This window comes from Podarcis filfolensis (assembly GCF_964270895.1).
Source record: "Podarcis filfolensis genome assembly, chromosome: 12".
Taxonomy (NCBI): domain Eukaryota; kingdom Metazoa; phylum Chordata; class Lepidosauria; order Squamata; family Lacertidae; genus Podarcis; species Podarcis filfolensis.
In genome coordinates, this window is record NC_139614.1 from 12501366 (window position 1) to 12519692 (window position 18327).

At 43.6% G+C, this 18327-nt stretch overlaps 1 protein-coding gene across 1 annotated transcript; it reads left to right on the top strand.

Moving 5' to 3' along the window:
• The first annotated feature begins 1169 nt into the window (after nucleotides 1-1169).
• On the top strand, nucleotides 1170-6773 carry LOC310745557 (phospholipase A and acyltransferase 2-like). Its single transcript, XM_083578367.1, has 4 exons — nucleotides 1170-1318; nucleotides 5145-5286; nucleotides 5701-5969; nucleotides 6580-6773. The coding sequence occupies exons 1-4, from the start codon at nucleotides 1310-1312 to the stop codon at nucleotides 6628-6630; spliced, it is 471 nt and encodes a 156-aa protein (XP_083434493.1). The 5' UTR covers nucleotides 1170-1309; the 3' UTR covers nucleotides 6631-6773.
• Nucleotides 6774-18327: the final 11554 nt, after the last annotated feature.

The window sequence follows — 18327 nt, forward strand, 5'->3', positions numbered from 1 at the left end:
GGCCTTATCTGGTTCAGAACTCTTAATTTTGAAATGAATTGTTGGTTGCTTAGCAGCTATTAATAGACCAGTCTGAACAGCACATGGTCCTTAATAACAAACACACTTCTTTGAAAGTGGATCGCAGTGACCCTCAGGAAGCTTCTTTCCACATGGATTCGCTCAGCATTAGAGTGTAACGGAATTTCATGTGCAGTAGGTGGGCTGCTGTTTCGGAACAATTACAGGGAGCCACAAACACCAGCCACATATCCGTTCTCCAAGACATCTGAACGTGGCATTTCTTCATTTTGAAAATAACCAGACTGCCCCATTTGTGGGTGGGAAATGGGAAGGGCCATTTTTTTCAGGTGGGGGTAAAGTCCTTCTCCATACTTCTGAAACTTCTGGAAACAAGATCAGGCTGAGGATCCAAGAGATTCCTGGGAGCTCTTCGGAAGATTTCTAGGGTGTTTAATGCTGTGAATCTTTACCTACAGTCAACCCATGTAATTATGCAATTCCTATATCACAAAATGCCAATAAGTCTCCAGTGACTTCATTGCAATGGAAGCAGAACCTGAGGGCATTCTGAGCCCCTGAACTCCTCAATGCTTGGAGAATTGGGGCACACACACACACACACACACACAGAGAGAGAGAGAGAGAGAGAGAGAGAGAGAGAGACAGACAGACAGACAGACAGACAGACAAACAAACACACTCATCAAAGCAGGTACAAGGATCAGAAAGAAAAAAAAGCATCACCTGCTTGAGAGGTGGTGAACCTGTGACCCTGCAGACATTGGCCATGCTGATGGTCAATGGAGTCCAACAATATGTAGAGAGCAGCATGTTGGCTACCCCTGCCTCAGACAGAGATTGTTGTGAATGGGTCTTGTAGGGCAGGAAACCATTGCAGAACAGCCAGAACATAAATACAAGGAGCTCAGCGAAATACAAGGACAGGAAAAAAATGATTTGGTTATTTTACTTTTTGTTGCGCAATTGGGTAGAAGTCTTTTCCTTACACTTCTAGAAGTGAAAAGAACCAGGAATGACCTCTAAAATGTTGGGATATTGGGGAGTTGGGGTGGGGGTTTTAGGCCTCTTTGTGGAAATCTATCCTGGCAGGAAAAACGCGTTTCCTGCTGTTTTTCTACACTAAGGAAGTGTTGCCAGGAGATGTTATATTGACGTCAACCGTTGCCTTGCTGAGAACATGATTTTCTAAAAGTTTTTTTTTTTAAGGATATAAAGTGAAAATGAAACTGAAAAAGAATAAAAGTATCTGAGGATTGAAAGGAGAGGACGGTGAGAGCAAAACATAATGGCTCAGGTAAGAACCCCTTTGAACAGTGGCGTAGCGTGGGGGGTGCAGGGGGGGCCGGCCGCACCGGGCGCAACATCTGGGGGTTAGGGATAGGGGGCGCAAATCCATGGGTTAGGGGGTGCAAATTACTTGCCTTGCCCCGGGTGCTGACAACCCACGCTACGCCACTGCCTTTTAATAGGAGACATTTTCTATCAATCCCCACCTAGTCCAAAATACCTTCCCTTTGATTGTTTTCCCTTCGACTTTTTTTTCAAAGTAAGAATTGCCACTTGACTTGCTGTCTGCCATACACTGCTATCTCTGGCTGCAAGCCAACATGCAGTTTAGGAGCAAAGTGTCATTGAAAACAGTGAGACTTACTTCTGAGTATGAATACTTAGGATAGTTTTGTCTCTTGCTCAGAGCTTTCCAAACAGCGTGTTGCGACACATTTCACATGAATGCTGCCTGCGCTCCTCCCGGGCTGGAAAAGGGTTAGTTTAACCTCCGGTTTGTTAGTTTAACCTCCGGTTTGCTAGTGAAACTGTCACAAAATGCTGCGTGTATAGAAAGTGTGTTACCAGCATGAAAAGTTTGGAAAGCTCTGCTTTAGCTCCTTCCCCCTGCCTTGCAAGTCTGACTTACAAAAACTGCGATGAATAATCACAGGGTCCAAAATTCATCTGCTTGTGGGAAGAGAGCGAGGCTCCTGCAAGCCATGGATACTAAGTTTTGGTTTCTTGCAAAAAGAGAGCTTGGAATGAAATCCATGATAAGAGCAGCAACTCAGTAAAGTGCTGGGCTCTGTACTGTTTATATGCCTGTAATTTTATGTAAGTTTTCTGGACTTAAATATTTTTTTTAAAGTTTGCTTTACTTTCATTTTTATACTTTATTTTATTGTGCAACAGTTGAACTGTTTTTGTTTCTACCTCTGGCTTGTTATAAAACCAATAAACGTTTCGTCTTTTAAAAAAGAGCTGGGAAGTGAAACAAACCTCGAGAACAGGAAAGAGCTAAGAATAGGGTGATTTCCTCAGTGAAAGGGGATTTCCATCTGGCCTTGCAGCATCTACAGTGGTACCTCTGGTTACGTATTTAAATCGTTCCGGAGGTCCGTTCTTAACCTGAAACTGTTCTTAACATGAAGCACCAATTTAGCTAATGGGGCCTCCTGCTGCCGCCGCACCGCCAGATTACGATTTCTGTTCTCATCCTGAAGCAAAGTTCTTAACCCGAGGTACTATTTCTGGTACCTGTATGGAAGTGAGAGCTGGACCATAAAGAAGGCTGATTGCCGAAGAATTGATGCTTTTGAATTATGGTGCTGGAGGAGACTCTTGAAAGTCCCATGGACTACAAGAAGAACAAACCTATCCATTCTTAAGGAAATCAGCCCTGAGTGCTCACTGGAAGGACAGATCATGAAGCTGAGGCTCCAATACTTTGGCCACCTCATGAGAAGAGAAGACTCCCTGGAAAAGACCCTGGTGTTGGGAAAGATTAAGGGCACAAGGAGAAGGGGACGACAGAGGACGAGATGGTTGGATAGTGTTCTTGAAGCTACCAACATGAGTTTGACCAAACTGCAGGAAGCAGTGCAAGACAGGAGTGCCTGGCATGCTCTGGTCCATGGGGTCACGAAGAGTCGGACACAACTAAACGACTAAACAACAACAACAACAACACTATTTCTGGGTTAGTGGAGTCTGTAACCTGAAGCATCTGTAACCCGAGGTACCACTGTATTGGATGGGGCAGGAGGTGATGTGGTGCTTTTCTCAGGCTTAAAGAACATGAGAATAGCTTGCATCCTGTTCTCATAGTGCAGTGGTGGCAAACCTATGGCACACATGCCAGAGACGGCACTCAGGCCTCTCTGTGGGCATGTGAGCCATTGCCCCAGCTGGTAGCTTCCGTGCTGGGGGTGGGGGGGAGGAGGAAGAGGAGAGGAGGGCTCGGGTGCAAGCAGGAGTGGAGTGCTTGCATGCAAGTAGGAGCGGGGTCGGCCAGCTCAGCTATGGAGCGCCTGGCTGCCTTCACAGGGTTGCAGGGGGCTCTTTTAAACTTCTCCCCTGAGGAGAGTGCAGCCGCGAACCCCTCAAGGGAAAGTGTGAAGGAGCCTGCACCTCCCCAGCTGAGCAGTCTCGATCCAGCTCTTGTTCCCGTGCAAGCAGCAACGCTGCCTAGTGGGGCAGCCCAATCCCACTCCTACTTGCCTGCAAGCGGGAGCAGGTGGGGCGGGGACATTCTTTGCCTGCTCGCTTGCCACTCAGGCCCGGCCTTCCCTCACTCAGCGCCAGGGCTGCCACAGCTGGAGGAGGGGGTGGTTGCTGTTGTAGCGGCAGTGGCTGGAGCCAGCACTGGAGGGCAGCAGGTGCCTGCTCACTTGTCGCCCGCCCGCCTTCCCTCACTAGGAAAATGGAAGTGTGGCACTCAAAATGGAAGTTATACTCAGAACAGAGCACGTTCGGCTTCTGAAAAAGGTTCCAGAACCAGAACGCTCATTTCCAGGTTTGAAGTATTCAGGTTCCAAGCAGTTCGAGAACTAAGCTGTTCGAAAACTGAGGTGCAACTGTATTTATTTCCCCCAAGTTGAACTGTATTTATTCCCGCCCCCCCCCGTGGTGAACACACACACACACAAATAAATGGCCAGAGTTTCCACTTTGGGGGGAATTTTTTAAAGCTGGATTCAGCAAAAATCAGCCAGGACATGTGGCGGCCCTAGAATTGAAGGAAGGTGAGGACAGGTGACCCCACCTAGGCCCGAAGTCACCCCCCCCCCCAAAGCAGGCTCAAAGCTTCTCAAAATCATTTTCTCAGCAGCTAAGCATCTGCTCATTTGCTCTGCTGTTGCAAGGCAAAACCGTTACTTTTTATCAATACAAGAAGGCTTCAAAAAGCTAATGAAGCAGGCCTGAGAACTGAATCTTATCTCATTCGGTTGCAACATCTTGGACATGCTGAACCACCAGGGCTCCTCAACCCCTTGGCTCTCACTCTCCTTTCCTGCGAAGGGTGCCAAGAGTCCAATAGTCCCAAGACAGCTTTCTGTTCATGCTCAGAGTCCCTCAGGACTCCTGAGGGAGGAGAAAGGGGAGGGAAGGGGAAGGGGAATATATACTCTGTGCACATGACTGTGAACCCGTGCATGCTTTTTGTGAGTTATCACACCTGCTCCTTCTACCAGTTCATGGATGGTAGAAATAAAGCTTTTTCTCTGAAACTATTCCTTGAGTGTCTGTTGACTCCCATTCTCCCTTTCCATAAGAAAAAACTTTTAAAGAAGACTGGGAAAGATTTGTGGAATATTTGGAAAATCATTACAAACATATAAAAATGTTAACAGGATTTCAGCGATATGAAGTATACTGGAACAAAAAGTGAAAAAGAGAGAAAATGAAAAATATAGACTATGCAGTGGTAAAGGTTTAATAAAATGAACCATGGACGGGGGAGAAGGGAAGTCAGTGGAAAATGTATGGTTTGTATTTTGGCTTAATATTATTGTGCAAATTTATAAAATTGAAAATGATGGATACAATAAACAAGATAATGATGCCACAGAGTGAGGTCTGGGATAAATATTTGCCATAAGCTACACAGGTGTAAGAAATCTGTGGTCCTCCAGATGTGGCTGGATTCAAACTCCCATCAACCCTAGCAACTATGGCTAATGTCCTGGGGTTATGGGAGTTGTGGTGCAGCAACATCCGGAAGGCCACAAATTCTCCATCCCTGAGCTACAGTATAAAAGAAAGGGCTGCCTCTGTGGCTGTGATCCCATGTATTTGGGAGTGTGTTTCATTGAACCTAGTGGGACTTACTTCTGAATAAACTTGCACAGCTGTTTTACGACGCAATACATTGGCCCACTTACCTCTGGGAGAGACCAAAGCCTGGAGACCAGATTGAGATTTATCGAACTGGTTACCAACACTGGGCTATCTACGTAGGCGATGGATATGTGGTCCACCTGACTTCTGCAGGTAAGAACTTCTCATTATTTCCTAGAAAGAGTGATTTTATGAGAGGGAAGAATAAGATAAGAGAACATTGGCAGATTACCCCTGAAGAAACACAGCCCTTAAGGGGGGGGAGGTTCCCCACCACTGGCTTAGGGACTAATTGTTGCTGGAAGTTCTATGTCCTGATACTTGCAATTGTTGTAAGCCAGTTACAGGACTGCTTTGTAGCCAAGAGATTGCCTTCTGGTTGGTTGTAAGTTGTTTTGGGTTGCTTGGGCAAAATAAGAGTGACTAACAATTTAAAAAAATAATAATATTATTTGTCAAAACAACAGCAACTGATGACTTCTTGAAGACAATGTTGTTGATGAAATGCAGGGAATCCAGGCCTAATGCTCACTGTTTCTGAGTTTCTTTTCTCTCTCTATTCTTGAGATGGGAGTACAGGAAGTTTTTTCTCTATTCCCCTGTCTGTCGACACAACAAAGGCAGTGGTGAAGAAAGAAAAGCTTTCAAATGTGGCGGGGATAAGCGGCTGGAAGGTCAACAACGAGAAGGACAGAAAATATAATGCCAGGCCTGAAAGTGAAATAATTCGCATTGCAAACCAGTGTGTTGGGTTGGAGATAGACTACGATGTGGAAACGATGAACTGTGAACATTTTGCCGCCATACTACGATATGGCCAACCTGACAGTGAACAGGTGTGTAGAATTTATTCACGTTTTTGTAGTGGCAATCTGTGCTGTGATATTGAAATTCTTTCTAAACTCTTGCTCCTGGAGAAATGAGGTGAGATTAAGAAGCAGTTAATTTACTTTATTTTTATGTAGATTTAATTTCTAACCCTGATTTACAAAGATGAGGAGCAGAACTGAACATTTACTTGGAGTATATTGAAGGACTGCAAACCAGAACAGGAAAAAAATAGATATCATAACTTTAAAAAATAACTTGAGTTCACACATTCAAATTGTCTGAAGGGACAAATGAAAATATTAAAAACTCAGAACTCAGGTTTCCAAATTAATGACAGACTTGTACCCTGATGAAAAATGTTGAGTCTGTATTCTTTTAATATAGCCACAGAATACATATTTTTGCACCACAGCATGTTCTTTTATAAGGAATTAATTTCTAAAGCATATTTTAAACCCAGAGTTAATTGCCTTGGAATCTGAGAATTTCAAATCTGGCTATTTTCTGTCTCCAAAAGAAACATTTAAAGCAAAGTTTTATATCAACTCAGTTGTGAGAAATGAAGGACCATCAGTCGCTGTGAATAAAAATGCTTAAAACTCTTATTTTTTGCAGGCGGAAGTTGCTTCTCTTCTAAGCCGGATAGCAGACATGTTCCGTTCGTAAACACCATTAGTTGGTGTTAAATATATGATGAGACATGTGAACAATCTAAAAGACTGTTGGAGGACAAGCCTAGGTCGGCTTCTAACAAGATCCCATTATAAAAGAACAAGAGTTATTGAATAAAAACAAAAACATCAAATCAATCAAGATTTAGGTTTTCTGTCTTCATCTATTGGTGTGAATTTTGAAGGATGGCTCTGTTTAAGTTTGTGCATTAAGAATTTGAATGTGAATTGAATCAAATTTCTCCCTGCTGCCTCTAGATGTGGTAGAGGACACTGATCAACGTTGAAGTAAGGTTCAGTTGCCAGTCTGGTCAACTTCTGTACTTGGAATAGAGGATGCCGCCATCTTGTTTCAGGCCACCCTTGACACATACAACATTTTGCTGCAGGCCTCGGTTGTTAAAAATCAATACGTGTCTGTATAAAGAATCCCACAACAGTGTAGCTTGTGAATTCATTGGCATTTGGGGTTTCATAGCCCCGTTCAACGGAGGAGGGGAAAGAGTCTTCTTTACTTGTGCGTTTAGCTGAAATCTCAGCCCTCAATCCTTCTTCCTTCACCCCAACTTCCCATTTTCCTCTGGTCACAGTTCATTGCTACATCACTCCTGAAGTAAAATGCCTTGTGGCATGAGTCTGAAATGTAATCACAGACCTTTCCACTTTCAATCTAAAGTTCTCCCTACAGAGTTAATGCAAAAGCCCGCTTCAAATGTTTCAGAGAAAAGTCAGGTGGCCCTTTTGCTGTTGTTACCCTCCTGACTGCCCACTGTGATGTCTAAAAATTGTGTGATAGTTTAAAACTGCTCAGTGTACACTAGCTTCCATTAACTAGGTTTCATGCAGAAGTATTTAACCATGATCTTTTGACTAATCCCATTTAGGCTTTACAAGTAATTGAGGTGTTCAGAATTGTTTCATTTTTAACATCCAGGGGATTCAAGCATCTGGATTGGACAAGTGCTATTTTTCTACAAAAAGAGATGCCAGAACTCACCATGAACTCCCTTGTTTTCTTAGAATGGCAATGGTGCCCAGCTGAGAGGAGCCGGAACTGAGTGCTAGCGAGTTCTGGCTGGGGAAAAAAGCCCTGGTTATTAACCAGTTATACCTGGGGGGGAAACTGAGACAATATTTTAGTTGTTACAGAGACACATCATTCAAATTTTGTACACATTTCACGGCATAAGCTCCATATCAAATTAAAATGCTACAGATGGCATATTGGGGGAGAAAAACATGTTCAAGCGTTTTGTCACAAAGCTAAGTTAGGTGACTCGTAAAGTACGTCCCGCAGGGACCAAGGCTTGACACAAACCACATTTTACTGTGTTAACTTGGCAAATGTAGGTCTGACATGGATAACCTATTACAAGAACATTCACAAGAGGATTTTTGGGAACTGCTTGTTCTAAAAGAGGATATTAAATTCCATTTCTTTAACTGCTTTTAGACTCTTTTTTTTAAAAAGGCTGCAATTTAGTTAATCAATCAATCAATCAATCAATCATATTATTAGTATGAATAGTAGTAGCAAACATTTCATATCTATCTATCATCTATCTAGCTATAATTTTAATTAAATTTTCTGTTTTACACTTTTGAATACTCATTTAAACATCCTTAAAATGTCAGTGACCTCCCTTCCATTATATTCCATTATAACATCAATCAAAACTTATTTACACTGTTGAATTTATTTACACTGTTAAACTTATTTACACTGTTGAATTTATTTACACTGTTAAACTTATTTACACTGTTGCATGCTGCCAACATTTTCAGTTGTACACAATTATTTCCCATATATTCAATAAACTTTGTCCAATCTTCTCTAAATGTGTGTTCTTCTTGTTCTCTTATTCTATATTGTTAAGTCCGCAAGCTGTGCATATTCCATCAGCTTACGTTGTCATTCTTTAGTTGGGACCTCGATTGTTTTCCATTTTGGGGTTAGTAGCAAACATTTCCATCCTGCCCTTAAATGTCAAACAATTATATATATGCACAGTAACATTAAAACAACACAGAAATCTTACCATAGGCTTACGCAGTCTCCTTTTAATATAAACACACCAGGCCTCACTATAGCAGCCCCTCTCCCCACCAAAAGAAACTTGGACAAAGAGGTACCTAAGTCTTTAGGTGGCACAGAAAATCAAGCAATGTAAGCACCAATTCAACTTCAAGGGGGACGGCATCTCACAACCAGGGCAGCTACCACCGAGAAGGCCCTGTCTCAGATTACTGAACTGCATACTTCATCTGGAGGCAGAAGAACGAGATGAGCCTCATTGATGGATCTTAAAGCCAAGGTAGGATAGGTTATGGGCTAAATCATGGGTAGGCAAACTAAGGCCCGGGGGCTGAATTTGGCCCAATCGCCTTCTAAATCTGGCCCCTTGGACGGTCCAGGAATCAGCGTGTTTTTACATGAGTAGAATGTGTCCTTTTATTTAAAATGCACCTCTGGGTTATTTGTGGGGCCTGCCTGATGTTTTTACATGAGAACAATGATTGCTTTTATTTAAAATGCATCTCTGGGTTATTTGTGGGGCATAGGAATTCGTTCATTTTTTTTCTTTCCAAAATATAGTCCGGCCCCCCTCAAGATCTGAGGGACAGTGGGCCGGCCCCCTACTGAAAAAGTTTGCTGACCCCTGTGCTAAATCATATAAGTTTAACTCATTTAATCAACTGAATGAATTTGCATATATTCACACATAGATAAAACAGTATTACTGAAGGGGGGAAAGGCACACTGTTTTTATATGACACTTATGTGTTGTGTGTGGCGGTGGGGAGAAGAAAACACAGGGGCATAGCAAGGGGCCTTATCTCAAGCTGAAAAGCTACCGTTCAGTTCAGGAACATGTGAATACTGCATCCATGTCTTCAAGCTCCCACCTCTCCTCCAATGCCTGCACGAGCATCACTGCCTGCCACCATTCACACTCTGAACCTTCTACATGTTCTGGCACATGCCAAGGGGTCTGTGAAATCACACCATAAGTAATTTGTTTATGGAATCCAGGATGCAATTACTAGAGGGGTTTGGAAGGGATAAGGAGAATGAAAGCATGGTGGATCAATGGCTATTGGCCATGATACTTAAAACAGAATCGCGAGAGACAGCATACCTCTCTTGTGCTGTAGGACCTTTTCCTTGTCTGCTATTGGGTCCCCGGAGCACAGAGTCACATAAAGTGGCAAAACGACCTTGCAGGGTACCACAGGGTTTATTTGAAATGCATATGCATAGCAAAGGTGATGCACAATAAGCTCGCAGTCTGCACACTCAATTCTGAGCAAGCCAGCTTTTTATACATTTGCAGAATACAATACCACCTGATTTCTTGTAAACCACCTGATTTCTGGGAAATTGAAAGTTATATTAACATAACTGTCAAGTGTCCCTTATTTGAAGGGACAGTCCCTTATTCCAGCGCCATGTCCCGCTGCTGTCCCTTAAATGTCCCTTAAATGATGTCCCTTAAATTTCAAAGGAAGCAGCTCCTCTTCCTCCCTCCCTGACAGCCAGGGAGGAGGGAGGCTCCAACTGTGTTGCTTGGCTGTGTTGCTCACCCACTAAGAAGTCTAAGAATGACTGGTGGGTGGAGCTTGCATGCCTTGTGTGTGGCTAGTTAATGCAAGCTGAGGGAGTTTTTGAATGCTGGGCGCCATTTTGTTGCACGTGCTGCTGCAAACTTTGCAGTGCAAAGCCAGGCTGGGGAGCCATCTTAAGTTGAGGCTGCATAGGCCTTGTGGTGCATGTGATTCAGATTCTATTCAGTTGAACCTCTGGTTACAAAGTTGGTTGAACAGTGTTCTCGAAGCTACCAGCATGAGTTTGACCAGACTGCAGGAGGACAGGAAGACTGGAGTGCCTGGAACAGGTGAGGCTGCAGGTCCCTTATTTTGGCTGCTGGTCCCTTATTTTCAAGGCTGCTGGTCCCTTATTTTCAAATCTGTAAGTTGACAACTATGTATATTAAGTTTCTGTTTCCTTACATGGGCATGTTAGCAACGGGCATTCCTGAGTCCTCCTTATCTCTTTACAACCTTGAACAAAATTTTCAGAGGCCCTGCCAGCCTTGCTCTTATCTTCATTTGCTTAAGCAACACATTCTCCACCTTCTCTGTAACATCTAAGAGGGGAGAAAAAGCCTTGCTCTTCTGGCTGGTGTAAAACCTCCAGGCCTTAAAGGAAGGGGGTTTTGGGATAACATATGAGAGAGGAGAAAATGCCTCAAAGAGTTTTTGGGATCATATATAGAACAATATTCCTATGGCCCTTCCGTGCCACTGCAAGAAAAAGAATACTGAATTAAATGGACCTTTCGTCTGACCCAGCATTTTGTCTGACAAAAGCATTTTGTAGCCCTCTGTTCCTTCAGTGGGGGGCTGCAGCTGAGATACAGCCTCTTGCCTAAGGCCAGCCAGGGAATTTATAGCTTAATTTATCAGTGCAAATCAGCAGGTCATGACATTTCAACGGCACCAGGGATGTCCTGCTGATTCCTAAACCCTGATTTGCTTTGCATAAGAGCAAACACCAAATGTATCCTTTTTACGAAAAGCTGGCACAAACTCGGGATGAAACGGTTGCATATTTTCCAGCTCGTTATGCATACAGGGACGTTGAAAGAGATGTTTTCTCTTGCTGCGATTCTGACACACTTTTGGACAGACGGTCCAGCATTCATGAAACAGAGGGGGGTGAGGCAAGGCTGCTACTGAGCTGCATCCAAGACCGAAACCAAGTGTGATTGCTGAGTCACAGGATACAGCGTGAAGACTCAAATTCTTGCTTGGCATTTGGCAGCTGTGAAAATGATAAGCTTGCTTCACGCTATCTGTCTAGAGCGAACAGAAGCACTTCAAACCAAACCTGTTTCTGCACTTGACATCAGTTACAATTAAGGTAAATAAGTGGAATCCCACGAATCTTGACAGGTGGGCAGAGTTCCTGTTTGAATCAGACACTAGGCCTTGAACTCTGCTCCTTAAGAGTGATTGGAAGGGCTTTAGCTCAGCGGTAAGAGAATCTGCTTTGCACCCAAAAGGTCCAAGGTTCAATCCCCAGCCTCTCCACATAGGGCTTTGAAAGTTGCCATCTCTGAGTGCAGCACAGGGTCAGGCAACCTTAGACCTGGGAGCCTCCGACATTTCTATCCAGCTTTGGGGCTCTTCCTGGGTCACACTCTCTCTTCCCAGGTCACACATGTGATGTTGGTTTCTGTGTGTTGCCACTGTGCAGTGCTTGGAGTCACAGGACTCTGTTTACATTCCTGGGATTCCATACTGTTGGAAGTCTCACGGGAGACGGATGTGACGTTACTGGTTTACTGTTCCTTTGTTTGTTTTCGGTTGCTCTCTGCTCTCACAGAGAGAGGATGTATTTTTTTCTGTCTGCGTAAATAAAGCATAACCATGTAGCCATAAATCTCATCACTTCCGCGTGCTGCTTTGATTCTCTGCTGAATGGGATGTGCCTGGAGCCTTATGAGAGGCTCAGGTTGTTAATTATCGTCGGAGGCAATTCCAGAGGACTCAGCTGGAGGAGGATGAGCTTTATCAGCTCAGTTGAGTGGAGATTCAGTGCCCCTGCTCCACTCCTCCTTCGTGTGCTGTTGACTGGCTGGGATGTGTTCCTGAACTGTGGCAATGCCTCTCTTTTGTCCAGCTTGAGAGTTATGTGTGCCTGGCTGGAACGTCACCTATTGCACAAAGATTCACGTCGTTTTGCTGCACCTGCATTTCGCCTCGGGCCCCACCCAGCACAGGCACGTGGCCCCTGGAAAGTTGCTCAGGAGGGAACATGGCCCTCAGATTGCAAAGGAAGGACAGTGTGTTTGGGGATCCGCCTCCTTTTTCTAGGTGCCCCACCTGACAAAGGGCCGCCAGGTGAATTTGTAGATGCACTAGGTGGGCTGTCTCCAGATGCTAGGATAGTAGAGGTCACTTGGTCAGTCAATCCTTGTTCACCTTCCACAGGCTTCAAGAGATGATCTTCAAGAGATGATCTTCTCTCTCTTCTGTCTTTAGCCCAAGCCAGACAGTGAGAAGGAATGGCACTCTCTGCTGTTGCTTTTGTGCCATAATTTGAGCGTGTTTGCAAAATATCCAAAATCTCTTTGGAAAACCTGCCCTTCTACACACAGAGCCACTCCCCATTTATTCCCTAAGTCTTGCTGCCCTCTAGTGATAGATGCTGTTGAATTTCAAGAGCACTGTTGATCTTGTTCTTGTGGAATGAGATTACTCATTATTACCCAGAAGTTTGTTCTGAATTCAGTGGACTAAAGTCATACCAGTGTGCCTAAGATTGCAGTCTAAGGCTGCATCTGCTCCTTAAATTGTGTTGATATCATTGCCCGAAGAACTACTCTTTGAATTCACAATTTACCTGTTTAAAAGAAATAACAAGGTACACCTTTTTAGGTAGCTCACCGGGCTGTCCTGTGTATTTTTATTAGTGCAGCTGTAGGGTAGAAACGAACTCTTATATTGGATTAATTAGGAGTTCTAAATCTTGAAATTGATCAGATCTTCATATTGTTTCCATCCATTTTTAAAAATTGGTTATCCTTATAGACCAGGAGTAGGGGATGTGGGTGGCATTGTGGATTAAACCACAGAGCCTAGGACTTGCCGATCAGAAGATGAGCGGTTTGAATCCCTGCGACGGGGTGAGCTCCCGTTCTTCGGTCCCAGCTCCTGCCAACCTACCAGTTCAAAAGCACGTCAAAGTGCAAGTAGATAAATAGGTACCGCTCCGGCAGGAAAGTAAACAACGTTTCCGTGCGCTGCTCTGGTTCGCCAGAAGCGGCTTAGTCATGCTGGCCACATGACCCGGAAGCTATATGCCAGCTCCCTCGGCCAATAAAGCAACCCCAGAGTCATCCATGACTGGACCTAATGGTCAGGGGTCCCTTTACCTTTACTGGGCAAATACTGGGCAACTTTTGCCCAGATCCCTGGGAGAGAAAACGGATTAACAGGTGACTCAGTTTCATCTTCCTGTGGCCCCTAACACATCCACAAAGAAGCGGGAATGCATCATCAAAACAGAGGACAAAAAAAAGAGCATAGCTTTGCATAAAATTCCCACATGCTAATTTGCATCTATAACTGTATGCAGTGCTTTTTTCTTTAAAAAAAATGTTTAGGGGTACTCTCATTTTGACTCAAGAAAATCACTATTTTATAGTTCAAATCTGAAAAAATAAATACAGTAAATGGACAAAAGTACAGAGGCACAAAATGTTTAGGGGCATGCGTACCCCCCAGAAAAAAGCACTGATTGACTATATGTTTAGACATAATTACTATATTCTAAATAGACGTACAATATATTTCACAATAGTGAGCAAGACTGTATGATTGGATGATTGATATGTGTGCTTGCTCTAGGTGCTAAGTGTTGATGGGCAATTTCAAGACTCCTCCTGCTCTCCCTTTTTAGGGTTTTTGATCTTTAACCTGATCTGGAACAGAGAGACCTTCAAACAGAGGACTGTCCTGTGTATAATAGGACATGGATGCTTGGCAGCTGGAAACAGCATAAATGGAATCAGAGCAAACATAGAATCCCATCAGCGAACCTCTCCCTAGACTGCTCTAAACAGGTTGCTTCAGAAGCCCTCAAGGAAAACCAGCATCAAAAATGTCACTCAGATCTTGTGCTCCCTCAGTCTCACTGGCTGGAAGGAGCTACATGGCTGTGGAGATAGTGGGGAAATAGGAAACCTTTGGGTGCAAGAAGGTTGGCCATTGGGCTTTTGCTGACTGACTTAGCCAGTCTTGACCTACAGCAGGAATGGGGAACCTCCAGACATTGGACTCTCAATATCCATCAGCTCCTGCCGAGGATGATAGGCATTGTGGAGTTCAGCATCATAGGGAGGGCCAATTCTGGCCTACTGCCAGAACCCAGATGGCAGTGGGAGCATCTAGCAAAGAGCTCGTTTCATTAGATGAAAAGGGAAATCTCTCCTGGGTTAGATGTTCAACTTCCTGAGTCTTTGGAGCAGCTCCTCTGATTCCTAATAGGCTCTACAACAGGTGGTTTGATAAATCTCAGTCATCCTTTACACAGAACATGTCCAAATGCTCAAATCACCACTAGATTATTTCAAAAACAGGCATATTCTAGATGGAAAACCCAATCTGTTTTAGTAAAAACAGCAGGTAGGCAGTCCCATGGCACTTAAAAAAACCAATACGTTTATTACAGCATAAGCTTTTTGTAGACAAGAGACAGATGGAGCAGATATAAGTAAAAAGCATAAAGAAAAGAACTTGTTTCATCAGGTTTCCCCTGGCTCTTAATTTTCTGATCACACTGCTTAGTATTTCTGTTTTGAAGTTCTGCTTAATATTTCATTGGATTTTATTTTGTGTTCGCTTTTTGGGTGTGTGTGATTTTAGTATTGTCAGTTGTGTGAACTGCTTTGCTATCAGTTATGCAAATGAATGAATGAATGAATGAATGGGGGGAGGGTATCCTAAGGCACAAAAAGAAGGGAAAACCAGCAAACAGTGGAGCCCAAAGACTGCAAAAAGCAGTAGTCAAACCATTGGCAAATGAACATAGCAAATAAGGAAGCATTTTTTCCCCCTGTAGTGGGAAAGCCATCCATTATCGTGACTGAGTTTGGAAGAAAAAAAAATGCTCAGCTATATATTCCTCACTACCACTAGATCTGGTTCCAGGTTAAGGAGTGTCTGGATAGGGGTCCATCAATTAGTGGATTTAGTTGGCAGTGGTGGCAAGAACTGTGCACCAAATAGCACTGGGTGGGTAAGTCTAGCTACCATTTTAATTGCCATTTCTCCCAAAACAATTTTTTTATTAAGTTTCAACATTCAAAACATAATTTCATTTTTTCTCTCTGTCGACTTCTCACCCCGTTTTCCATGGAGTCGTTGTTTTCCCCCTTTAGCTGCACCCTATCTTCTATCAAATCAAAACTACAATATTACTTCAATTTTTCTTCAGTTGCTCATAGCTCAAATCCTGCTCACGAGTTCATCATACTATATTTCTTTCAGTAGTCCGAAAAAGGCATCCGTTCTTCCATAAAACACTCATCATTAGATTCTCTTAATTTTGATGTTAATTTTGCCAGTTCTGCATAGTCGATTATCTTACTTATCCCTTTTTCTTTGGTAGGAACTTCTTCCTTCCATTTCTGTGCATAAAGAATCCTAGCTGCTGTTGCTATATAAATAAAAAAACCTTTAACATTTTTTCTGCCCCTATAATCCCTAACAGAAACGCTTCATGCTTGTTTGATATACTCATTTTAAACATCTTTTTTAAAAATCTAATCATGTATCATTTCCCAAAATACCCTTGCTTTCCTGCAAGCCACCATTTTAATTTCCTATAAAAGGTAAAGGGACCCCTGACAATTAGGTCCAGTTGTGGCCGACTCTGGGGTTGAGGCGCTCATCTCGCTTTATTGGCGTACAGCTTCCGGGTCATGTGGCCAGCATGACTAAGCCGCTTCTGGCGAACCAGAGCAGCGCACGGAAACGCCGTTTACCTTCCTGCCGGAGTGGTACTTATTGATCTACTTGCACTTTGACATGCTTTCGAAGTGCTAGGTTGGCAGGAGCAGGGACCGAGCAACGGAAGCTCACCCCGTCGCGGGGATTCGAACCGATACCTCCCCCCAATTGTTTGGGGAATTGTGGGAAATGAAATGGTGGCTGGAAACCAACAAACCAGTACTGTTTGGAGTGTTGTTGGCCAGAACTACTTATAAAAAAAGCCTGAGGCAGCAAAGTCACTCCTGTCAGGACAGATGCCAAGAATGCCAGGGCCAAGTATGAGTGGTCTGCTGACCATCACCCACATAATTTGGTTTGTCCCAGTTTGAATTCATATTCAGTTGCATGCAGAATTCATATTCAGTTGCATGCAGCCTTTTTAAAAGGCTGTACTGAGCTGCCTATCTAAAGCAGTTGCTAATAAAACCATTGTAATGGGTTCCCTATTTTCTGGAAAAATTCATAAATAAAATGGTGAAAGGATAGCACTTCGGTGTAAAATGAATCCCTATCATGGAAATTAGGAACCCAGCAGCCCATTCTCTAAAAGTCTACTTTCAGATGCATATTATTTCTTTGTTAATTTCCATACCTCTTTGTAAGAAATTCTTCTGAAATACTAATGCGGCCAGCTGCTGGATTGGTACGCTTTGCAAACCGAACATCTGCTTAATTCTGGGCCCTGGGTAATTTCCTACCAACAAACAGCATCAGGATATGTGTGAATGATCGCAGCAATTTTATTTTCACAATCAAAGCTCTAAATCTACCTTCATTTTGCATGGATGAATAATACATGTGGCATGTTTCCCTGGACGAGGTTGCATTGCACTTCAGAGAACAGCATGTGGAGCCCTATTTGCACAGCAAAATCATCTGCTATGTTATGTTTAGGAAGCAGCCATTTTCTTACGTGCCAGTTTACAATTGTCCTCAATGAAGCCTCTTAAAGTACATAATCTGTAATTAATGGGCTACCTCCTTCGGTTGTTGCAGAAAAAACCCATTGATTTCAGTAAGAAGTGCAAAAAAATTGTGCTTCCACTAAAATCTGAGGCCACGGTCACACCCACACCATCCATTTAAAGCACATGACTTCTCCCAAACCATCATGTGCACCAAAGTTTACCCTTCACCAAGATGATGATGATAATAATAATAATAATAATAATAATAATAATAATAATAATAATTTATTATTTATACCCCGCCCATCTGGCTGGGTTTCCCCAGCCACTCTGGGCGGCTTCCATAGAAACCAAAAATACACTAAAATATCACACATTAAAAACTTCCCTGAACAGGGCTGCCTTAAGATGTCTTCTGAATGTCCGGTAGTTGTTTATCGCTTTGACATCTGATGGGAGGGCGTTCCACAGGGCGGGCGCCACTACCGAGAAGGCCCTCTGCCTGGTTCCCTGTAGCTTTGCTTCTCGCAATGAGGGAACCGCCAGAAGGCCCTCAGAGCTGGACCTCAGCGTCCTGGCAGAACGATGGGGGTGGAGATGCTCCTTCAGGTATACTGGACCGAGGCTGTTTAGGGCTTTAAAGGTCAACACCAGCACTTTGAATTGTGCTCGGAAACGTACTGGGAGCAAATGTAGGTCTTTCAAGACCAGTGTTATTGGTCTCGGCGGCCGCCCCCAGTCACCAGTCTAGCTGCCACATTCTGGATTAGTTGTAGTTTCCGAGTCACCTTCAAAGGTAGCCCCACGTAGAGCACATTGCAGTAGTCCAAGCGGGAGATAACTAGAGCATGCACCACTCTGGCGAGACAGTCTGCGGTCTCAGCCTGCGTACCAGGTGGAGTTGGTAGCTACAATTCCCAGCACCTTTAACCTACAGTTCCCCGGATCTTGGGTGCTGTTGGGGAGCTATGTGCTTTGCCACATGGCTTTAGAGGGTAGGACTTGATTCACAGGGCTGGATTTAGGTTTGATGAGGCCCTAAGCTACTGAAGGCAATGGGGCCCTTTATATGTCCAGCTGTCCTTTGTCAACAACAAATTGTCGCTGTTTTTTGTGTGGAATATATGCTATATGGTAATTTATGGACCTAATAGGTACCTAAAGCCATTTGCACATGCAGAATGTAGGCACCCTATATATAGAAATGAGCAAACCAGTGATAT